General features: G+C 48.3%; 1 protein-coding gene across 1 annotated transcript in view; it reads left to right on the top strand.

Annotated features, from left to right (window-relative positions):
• Xrcc2 (X-ray repair complementing defective repair in Chinese hamster cells 2) overlaps positions 1 to 3,930 on the top strand; it is a 49,968-nt gene extending 46,038 nt beyond the window's left edge. Inside the window, exon 3 of the mRNA XM_013504663.1 lies at positions 3,569 to 3,930. Coding sequence (XP_013360117.1) covers positions 3,569 to 3,634 — 66 coding nt within the window. The 3' untranslated portion in view covers positions 3,635 to 3,930. The remainder of the gene's footprint in view (positions 1 to 3,568) is intronic.
• Positions 3,931 to 10,471: the final 6,541 nt, after the last annotated feature.

Here is a 10,471-nt window from a genome sequence, read left to right as displayed (position 1 = left end):
GGGAGGGTGTGAGCGGCGCGCTCCGCGCTGCGGAGGGGCCCGGCGCCCTGCGTCCCCTCCTGTTTCCAACCGGCTCTGCCTGTCGCTGTGATGATTTGCCTTTTTTCCTCCTTACATTAGCAGGTGGAGGTTTTCTGTACTAAGGGTGCCTAGCAGTCTAGTAGGACGTTTGGGGGCTTTTTGTGTGTTTTTGCTTGACAGGGCCTTGCTGTGTATTGCAGGGTGGCTGTAAAAACTCACTAGATAGCCCAGGCTGGCCTCAAACTCGCGGTGATCCTCCTGCCTCAGCTTCCCGGGATTACTACACCCAGCTTGACACTGGGGGTGCTGAGGGTCGACGATAGACATATAAATTAGTTGAAAGAAAGAAAGGCGACTCCTTGACTTGGGGCTGGAAGATCTGGTTGGTAGACGTGGACTCAGCGACTTCAGAAACGTGTCCTCCTGATGTGTCGAGTGATGCACGGAGGCCCGGGCCACCTCTCCCTGCGTCCTCAGCCTGTTAGCAGACTCGCTGCGGGCCCGGGGAGCCGGGTACTGAGCAGCCCCAGGACAGCTGCTCAGGACAGGTGGTGACCCTCCAGGGTTCACGGGGCCTGTCCAGGCTCAGGTTCCCTGCTGGTGAAACGGGGCACTCAGGTGACTCGTGTAAATAGTAAGTCCCTGCCATGTAATTCCCGTACTTACGTTGGTTCTTGTTAGTTTATCATTATATACTTTTCCTACACGTTGTCCTTTAATTTTATTTGTGCTATCTCCCAGTGAGCCAGAAGTTGTTTTGTTTTGTTTTGTTTTGTTTTGTTTTTGAGACAAGGTCTCACTATGTAGCCCAGGCTGGCCTGGAACTTGCCTCAGCCTCCCAGGGCTGGGATTACAGGTATGTGCCACTACACCCAGCACAGAAGTTTATATTTTTTCATGCAGCCAAATCTAAGCCTTTTTTTTTTTTTCTTTTTTGCCTTTTTGAGACAGGGTCTCCCTATGCAGTTCAGGCTGGGTTTGAGCTCACTTTGTAGCCCAGGCTGGTCTTAAACTCACAACGATCCTCCTGCCTCAGCCTCCCGAATGCTGGGATTACAGGTGTGCACCACTCTGCCCAGCACAGAAGTTTATATCTTTTCATGAAGCCAAATCTAAGTCTTTTTTTTTTTTTTTTAATGGATTGTGGATGACATCTTGCTGAGGGCTGCCTTCCCCACAGCAAAATGACAAAAATCTCCTGCATTTTTTCTGGTATTTTTATAGTTTTATTTTTAATGTTTAAATCTTTTCTTTACCTTCTTTTCCTTGCTAATTTGAAATTTAAACTATCAAATGCTAAGTTCCTACTGTGAACTTACATCTAGAGTTTTTTTCATTCTTTTTATTTCTGTGCCAGCTTTAATTTTTGTAGCCTGATAGTATTTTTGGATATCGCTATCATTCGCGGTTTTAAAAGTATACCTTGGCGCTTCCCCAGCATGCTAGCGTTCCAAATAGACTTGACCCAACTTGTAAAGATATCGTTAAAAATCAGCTAGGGGCCGGGGAGATAGCTCCGCAGCACAGCACCTGCCTGGCAAGCAAGAGGTCCTGAGTTCAATTCCTGGTACCAAAAAAAAAATTATTGTATGTATGGGCCAATTTTGAAAGAATTAGCATTTTTATACTAAAGGGTCCTTGAGTATAAGAACCAATGTAAATCTGCATTTATTCAGGTATTCTGCCTGTTCTTGAATCTTTTTATAGAATCTTTTTATAGAAAAAAAAGCCACACATTTTTGTTACTGTTGTTGTATTTATTCCTAAACTTGTTATGGTTTTGCTATTTTTTTGTTGTTGTTAAGATAGGGCCTCATTGTGTAGCCCGGGCCTTGAACTCACAGTGATCCTGCCTCAGCCTTCCAAGTGCTGGGGTTTGGGCATGTATCACCATGCCCAGATCTTGTTTTACTATTGAAAAGGATTCTTTTCCATTAAATTCTCTAATTTATTGTTACTATTGCCCATTCTATTAATATGTGTGCTTTGCTTATAATTCATTATCTTGCTGTGCTCGTTCTACCTGAGAATTTTTCAGATTTTTATTTGAATTTCACAGATTGCTCAAGTAACCAGTTATGTCCTCTTTAACTGATAATGTTGGTCACTGACTGTCCACATGCAGAAGATTGAGCCTAGATCCATATCTCTCACTATGCACTAAACTAAAATCAAAATGGGACAAAGATCCGAATGTTTAAATAGAAACCCTGAACCTGCTGGAAGATAAAATAGCTAAAATTCTTGAAGACATAGACATAAGGCTAGAACTGTCTGGACAGAACCTCGGTTGCATGAGAAATAACTGCAAGAATCAACAAATGTGATCATATCAGCCGGGCATGGTGGTGCAAACCTGCGATCCCAGCACTCAGGAGGCTGAGGCAGGAGGATTGCTACAAGTTTGAGGCCAGCCTGGACTACACAGTGAGTTCAAGGCCAGCAGACCCTGTCTCCAAAACAAACAAACAGGAGCATATCAAATTTAAAAGTTTCTGCACAGAAAAAGTGTTTCCAGTTATTCCTTGGGCAGAGGAATAACATCTCCGACATATCAAGAACTCAAAAAGTAGACCCCGCGGAATAAAAGATCCAATCAAATAATGGATCACTGAAGTGAATAAACACTTCTCCGAGGAAGTACAGATGGTCAGTGAGTACGTGAAAACCTCTCGGCCCGTCTGGCCCCTACAGCAGTGCCGGTGGAAACACCAAGTTCCATCTTATCTCACACCTTATCTCCAAGAAGGCCCTCATCTGGGAAGCCAGTATAGCAAATGCGGGGTGGGGGGGCACATGCTGACAGCCAGGCGGGAGCCTTCCCCTGGTGGGAGCGCAGGCTAATGCGACTGTGGAAATCAGTGTGGAGAGTCTTCAGAAGACCGAAGCCAGAAACTCGGTTCCGCCCCAGCTGCTCCCCGGCGGTGCCTTCCTGGGAGTTCAGGACGTGAGCACAGTGACCCACGCTCAGCCGGGCTGTGGCAGCACAGCCCCGAGCGGCCGCCTTGGCTGCGCCTGTGTGTCCGCGGGCAGACGAGGGAGGACCGGACGGGTGTTTATGCACAGCGGGGCCGGCTCTGCCGCAGACAAGGGGGAGGTGGGTCGTTGTGGGAAAACGGCTGCACCTTGGGACCATGATGTCACGTGAAATAGACCTGCAAGCTTCAGTACTGCGTGGGTTCTCTTCTCGTCCTCTGTGAGAGACCCAATAAAGAGCACAGTGAAAGACGGGTGGTGGGAAGGGGGGCGGGGATCTTTGCAGAAGGGGCGGGGGCCTGGGAGGGGGGAGGGGGAGGCAAGGACGCAGACGGTACCCACGCGCGTGTATCACTCCACACGAGGGGTGCGGTCACCGCACTGCAAACACGCACTGATTAAAAACAAAAACTGAAAAGAGGACATCCATGCTTTAAATAAAATGGATCACTGCAAGATGAATTAGGTCGCCACATAAAAGTAGTCAGGTACCGGTGCGTTGGCTTTAACTCTGAAGCCGTGTGAGGGCAGCGTGCTTCGGTGAGCTGCATTCAGGCTCCTTGGTCTGCAGGGCCGTCCCGAGCCCCGTCTGCACGCGCGGCCTCTCCTCGGAGACGACCGCAGAGCTCTCCGCTGAAAGCTGGGGCCTCCTGCTGCGTCTGCAGCCCCGGCGGCGTCCGGGCCGTCCTCCTGCCATGGTCCTAAAGAAGCAGAGGTGAGAACAGCCAGGACCCGGGACGCCTCTAAAGCGCAGGCCGGGTCCACAGCCCGACCTGCGGGAAGCTTCCCCGCCCGAACCTGCCCACCCGCACCACATCCCGCGGGTGATTCACCGGAGCGAGCTCTGGCACAGGGCTGGTGACCCGGTGCCCTGCGGTGACTCGGCCGTAATTTCTGTCCGTCCCCTCCAGAGACCCCGAGAGAGCTGGGGACGAGAGCTGCGTTAGAATCCGAGAGCCTGACTTACCGCGCTTCTTGCTTCCCTGTCCTCCGTCCCAGCACCGCCTTTCTGTGTGTGCGCCTCTTCGCGCGGGGCGGACGCCCGCAGCACGCCTTCCCGCTGTCGCCATAAGTGGAGCCGCCTTCCTCCTGCGTGGGCATACACCTGCAGTTCTTCGCCCGCCGTGCACGAGCACCTGGGCTCTCTCGGGTCCGCACGGGGGTCCGCCGACCAGAGCGTTTCCAGAGCCAGCAGGCAGACTGGACGGTGCAGTCGCGCAGATCCCCCAGAGAAGAGTGTGTAAACCACCGGGGCGGATGCCAGAGCTCAGCAGGAAACTGCCAACTGCATCAACAGGTAACTACAGGAAGTCCCAAGGAACTTAAAACTCAGTGAAAGTGTGCAACCAGCCAGGTGTGGTGGCGCACGCCTGTAATTCCAGCACTCGGGGGCTGAGGCAGGAGGATGGGTAGTTCAAGAGTAGCCTGGCTACACATCAAGACTGTCTTAGAAACACAAAAAATAAAACGAAATCCTTAAAATCTATACCCTTTGATCTGGAGGTTTCCTTTCCAGGAATCCATTCCAAGGAAAGTTTTAAAGTTATAGAAGGAACCAAATATAACAACCACTATTAATCCCTGTCCTCTTGTTCTGAAGCCCTGTATCATTCTTATTGTTTTTGCTTTGTTTTATTTTTGTCTATGTTGTCGGCACTTTGCTACTGTTTGTTTTTTTGTTTTTGTTTTTTTTTTTTTTAGGTATTCCTTTTCTTTCCTTTTTTGAGACAGAGTCTCACTATGCAGTTCAGACTGGCCTTCAGCTCACTTTGTAACCCAGGCTGGTCTCGAACTCACAACCATCCTCCTGTCTCAGCCTCCCGAGTGCTGGGATTACAGGTGTGCACCACCACACCTGGCTATTTTTTTTTTTTTTTTTTAGTTCTCTTTAAAATAAAAAAAAAGACATCAGGTTAAAATGATTAATTTTTTATTTACAATAGCAAATTATTGAAACCAGCCTCCCTAGTATTAAAAATAGGAAGTTGGATAAGTGAGTTACAATGTACCCATATAACCAAATATTATGCAGCCTTTTTGTTTCGGTTTGTGTTTTTGAGACAGGGTCTCACCACATAGCCCAGGCTGGCCTGGCACTCACAGCAACCCTCCTGTCTCAGCCTCCCAAATGCTGGGCTCATAAGCATGCACCACCCTGCCTGGCTCCTGTGCAGCTCTTTAAAACGATGCCTTTAGACACTTTCCTCTGAGGGTGCCTGGGCACCTCACCTCTGCATGTTTCCTGATTCCCGTCCTCCAGCGCCCAGCAGGGCCGCATCCATCTACTGCAGTGCACATGCGGGCAGGATTCTGTGGACACTCAGACGCCCACTGAAGGCTGGGACCGCTCTGGCAGGGGCCGCACATGCAGATGCTAATCTCGGGCCGGAGCCAGTCCCACAGTTGCCCACCTGGCCCCTTCATAATCACCCTCCCCGACCACGGGTCACGAGGACGTCTTCAGGTTTCTCTCGCCTGCATCTCTGCCAAGCAGTCAGAAGCTGCCAGGGACCGCTCCCCGGCGCAGGGCAAGAGCGGCCACCACTGTGTGCACGTGGCCTTGCCCCCAGGCCCGGGGAGCAACAGACTCAGCCGGGCAGTGGGGGGGGGCTGAAGGGCAGGGGAAGCAGGCAGGACACAGCCGCCCCTGGCGGGCCCTGGCAGCAGGCCGCCCTTGTGCTGTTCCTCGTGGATTTCTCCTTTTCCGGATGTTCTCGTCCAGACCAGGAGCCGGGGAGCGCAAGTCGGGAGAGCTGTGGGAAGCGGGCTTTGGTGCTCTGCTCTTCCTGGCGCCTGAGGTGGCAGCTCCTGTGGGAGACGCGGGTGGGGGCAGTGGAGCCCGACTCTGCCCGAAGCTTAGAGGTGGTGAGCGGGCGGGCATTCAGCACCCAGAGACGAGCCTCCTTTTGCGGGCAGCTGTCCCTAGTGAGTCTATGAAGGGTCACTGAAAAATACAGTGAAAATTTAATTTTTTTCATTTTTTTACAGTAAAAGACACCTTGCCATTAACTCCTCTTGTCCCTGCCACTGTCTGAAGTGGTCCTGGAGCCCTCGTGGCATGGTGCCCACTAGCCCCTTCGGTTCTGATTGCACCCAGGCCCTACTGGCCTTGGAAGCCGGCCTGGGCAGGTAGCAGGAAGTACCTTACACGTTCTAGGGTTCTGTGCCAGAGACTCGTGTGAAATCTTCCAATACCTTTTTTTTTCCTGGTACTAGGAATCGAACTCGTGACCTCGTGCTTGCCAGGCAGGCGCTGTGCTGCTGAGCTAAATCCCCAGCCCCTTTTCCAACACCTTAAAGTTCCAAAATTCTAATATTACCTTGGCCAGGCTGCCCATTGAATTCAGAGCAATCCTCCTGCCTCAGCTTCCCAAGTGCTACGATCATAGGTGTGCACCATCATGCCCAGCAAACTCTTAAGTAAGACAATTACTATAAAAATAACAGACAGGCATGGTTGTGCAGGCCTATAATCCCAGCACTCTGAGAGGCTGAGGCAGGAGGATCACAAGTTCTAGGCCAGGTTGAGTAATTCAGAAACTATCTCAGAGCTGGGCGTGGTGGCACATGCCTGTAATCCCAGCACTCAGGAGGCTGAGGCAGGAGGATCACAAGTTCAAGGGCAGCCTGGGCTTTATAGTGAGTTCAGAGCCAGAAAGCAGGCTCTGAGAGTCACACTGCACTTTCAGTCCTCGTGCTGTTGTCTCATGTGGGTGTCTGATGGGTGCGGACGGCACGGTCCTGTGCAGTAGTCCAAGACAGAGCTCTGTGAACTGAAGTACGCACCTGGGAGGCCGCTGGGGTGGACTGGATGGTTAGTGCTGCGTCCAGCGCAGCTCTCAAAGTTCCAGGGGAAGGACAGCAAGAGGACAGAGAAATCAAGATGAGAGACAGAAAGCCGAGTCAGGTGGAGCCCTCTCTCTGGATGGGAGGAAGGACCTGCTCAACCAGCAGCACATTCGTTTATACCTTGGGCAGGTTGGTGTCACGTAACACGCCTTGGCCTAGCAACTCGTTGCGTGGACTGTCTGGGGCTGGATGTCCTCCGGTCTTGTTCCCGCGGCTTGCCTCTGGTGCTCTGTGTTCTCGGACAGGCCTTGCCTCACCCCTACACGTGTGATCAGTTTCCCGCTTCAGCTGCTCCCGCCGTCTCCTGCTTCTCTGATTTGTAGTTGCAGAGAAGGGTGGTCTGTTGAAGTTGAGGAGCCGTGTTTGGAGGACTCCGCAGAAGACCTTCTTATACTCAAAACCCTTTTTATTCTGAATGAATAATGCACCACCACACTCAGCGAGGCTAAGTATCTCTAAATGTAGTGGTGCATACATAGCATACACATCACGTAAGTGTTTTGTTAAAAAAATTAGCATTTGAGCCAGGCGTGGTGGCACACGCCTGTAATCCCAGCACTTGGGAGGCTGAGGCAGGCAGATCATTGCAAGTTCGAGACCAACCTGGGCTACAAAATGAGCTCGAGGCCAGCCTGAACTCCACAGAGAGACCCTGTCTCAAAAAGACAAAAAAAAAAAAAAATTATCATTTGACTGATGACCTCATGTTAGATTGACATGAACCTCTTACTACAAATATCTGGAGCACAAGAGAAAGGAAGACATCTATCCCTATAAACAATCTGTTTTACATTTGAGAATACTGTACATTTGGAAGGCACAAATACATTTAATACACATGAAGTTAGCAATTATGAATTGTCATTATTCCACACTTTGGAAGACCTGCACGTCTGCAGGTATAAATACATTCAATACACTACAAAAACAATAACAATCAATTGTCATAGCCATTAAGACACTCCCTAATCGAAGTCGACAAAAAGAAAGTAAATACAGAAATCAATAATACAATAAATAGTTTGATATACATGTGTGGTTGTTGAGAACATGTTTGCCCCATGTCTTTCACCTGATGGTACCAGGATCAGTACACCTGATCAATATTGATGCTATCAATGTGCTTCTCCCCCTTTTGTGCGCACAGTGAGAAGTGTCTCCTCACCCAGTATTTCTTCTTCCCCTGCCCATGTGCATGCACCATGTGCTGTGTCCAGTGCAGCTCTCAAAGTTCCTGGGAGGAAGAACAGTGAGAGGATGGAGAAATAAAGATGAGAGACAGAAAGCCGAGTCAGGTGGAACCCCCTCTCCAGATGGGAGGAAGGACCTACTCAACAACCATAGCACATTTATTTATACATTGGGCAGGTTGGTGTCACATGACACCCATTTGCCTAGCAACCCACTGCTTGGACTGTCTCGGGTTGGAGTTCTGTGGACTGAAGCAGCTTGTTCACGTGGCTTGCTTTGGGTGCTGTTTTTCTCAGACCAGGCTTGCCTCGCACCCGCAAGTGTTGTGATTAATCTCCAGCTTCAGCGGCTGCCTACAGTTAGACGGCAAAGGACCTTAGAAATGATCTAGTCCAGCACCCGTTGTTGTTCCAGCCCCCCTTCCATCTCCCGTGCCTTCTCTGGGGGTTGTCTCCTGTGTTTCAGCAGCTAACCAACCTGCTAAGCCTTGGGTCAGACACAGCTGATACTAGCAATTCTCTCAGTGCCTGGGTTGGAAGATAGTTTTGAGGCAAAATGATGACTCTTGTGCCAGTATAAAATGTACACATGCGCAGGATTTTACTTAACTTGATAACTAGTGGGAAAACCAGTATGATGTTACAATTCTTTCAAAAAATAATTCAGTGGAAGTGATAGTGGCATGTCCTGTGTGCACACAGATCTGACTAAATGAAACCCATCAATCTGCATAGCAATATGTACAAAAATAAAAGTCGTAAAAAAGATCCTTAATTCAAAATGAGAAGTATCTGAGGTGATGAGTGTGCTAACTGCCTTTATCTGACCTTCAAACATTATATCCTACAGCCTGTAAATATGTACAATATCTGTGTAACTAAAAAGAAAAATCTCTTTTTGAACAATTCCAAAAGCAGACAATGATATAACCAGGCGTGTGGTGCACACTTGTGACCCCAGCACTCCAGGAGGCTGAGGCAGGGGCGCTGCAAGTTTAAATCCAGCTTGTGCAGTTTACCAAGACCCTGACTCAAGAGAAAAAGGGCTGGGAACATAGCTCAGTGTGGCCCTGGGTTCAACCTCCAGCATCACAAAAGCAAAACAAAAAATAATTATATAAAATGATTATATAGATTATATAAAATGATTTTACAATAGACACAAGATATCAAACCACAGGGAAAAAAGAAATTGCATTCCACCAGACAATCTACTTGTACTTCTTTGGGTAAGATTTATTTTCATTATTATTGTTTTTCTGCTTTTTTCTGTAAAACAGTTCAAAGAGACAGTCGTGGTGGGTCGTGCCTGTAATCCCAGCATTCAGGAGGCTGAGGCAGGAGGATCAATACAACCTGGAGGCCAGCATGAGCTACATGGTGAGCTCAAGCCTGGCCTGAATTAAACATCAAGAGCATGTCTCAAACACAAAATACAAAAAAAATTTAAAAATAAAAAAAATCCAAAGAAAGTTGAGATGGCTAGAAATGTGAGCTGGGTAGGTACACCCCCTACTCTTTTTTTTTTTTTTTTTTTTTTTATTGCTTTGTTTTGTTGTGTTTTTTGAGACAGGGTCTTGCTGTATAGTTCAGGCTGCCCCTGAACTAACTATATAGTTAGGCAATCCTCCTGTCTCAGCCTCCCAAGTACTAGGATTACAGGCATGCACCACCACACCTAGGTTACCCAGTACTCTTTTTGACCCATTTCAGTCTGTTTTTCTCTATACTGGTATGAATTCATTTTTAATTCTGTGAGATGGTGAAAAAATAGGTGATGATAATTCTACACTAGTTTTTCCAGAGACTCCAAAAGGCAGAAATACTTTTCACTTCATTCTGTAAGGACAGCATTACTCTGTTACCAAAACCAAAAGCATTACAGGGAGGAAGACTATGAATCAATGTTTCTCATGAACACAGATGCAAACACTCTTAATGAAGGCTGGGCCTGGTGGCACACCTGTAATCCCAGCACTGGGGAGGCTGAGGCAGGAGGATCTCTGTCAGTCTGAGGCCAGTCTGGGATACAAAGAAAGTTCAGGGCCAGCCTGAACTACAAAGCTAGACCCTGTCTCAAAAGCAAAACAAAACAAAGTTCTTTTGATGTGCACCAGTATCTAAAAGATTATGCATCATCATCTAGTGGGGTGTATTTCATGAATACAAAATTGGTTTACCATTTACAGATAAACATAATGAACTCTATTAGCAGACTCAAGAAAAAAATCAAGCCAGGTGCAGTGGTGCATGCCTATAATCCCAGTACTCATAGGCAGAAGCAGGAGGATTGCTGATCATTCGAGGCCAGTCTGCACTACATAGCAAGACCCTATCTCAGAATAAATAAGTAAATAAGTTTTAAAATTCGTTGGAAATGCAGATAAACTAGCATAGATTAGACAACCTCAGAGGAATTTGGGGAATTGCATTAC

The sequence above is a fragment of the Chinchilla lanigera genome, unplaced genomic scaffold (genome assembly GCF_000276665.1).
Source record: "Chinchilla lanigera isolate Chin_1 unplaced genomic scaffold, ChiLan1.0 scaffold00090, whole genome shotgun sequence".
Lineage (NCBI taxonomy): Eukaryota > Metazoa > Chordata > Mammalia > Rodentia > Chinchillidae > Chinchilla > Chinchilla lanigera.
The sequence above is the reverse complement of the archived record's forward strand: the minus strand, read 5'-3'. Positions and strand labels throughout refer to the sequence as shown.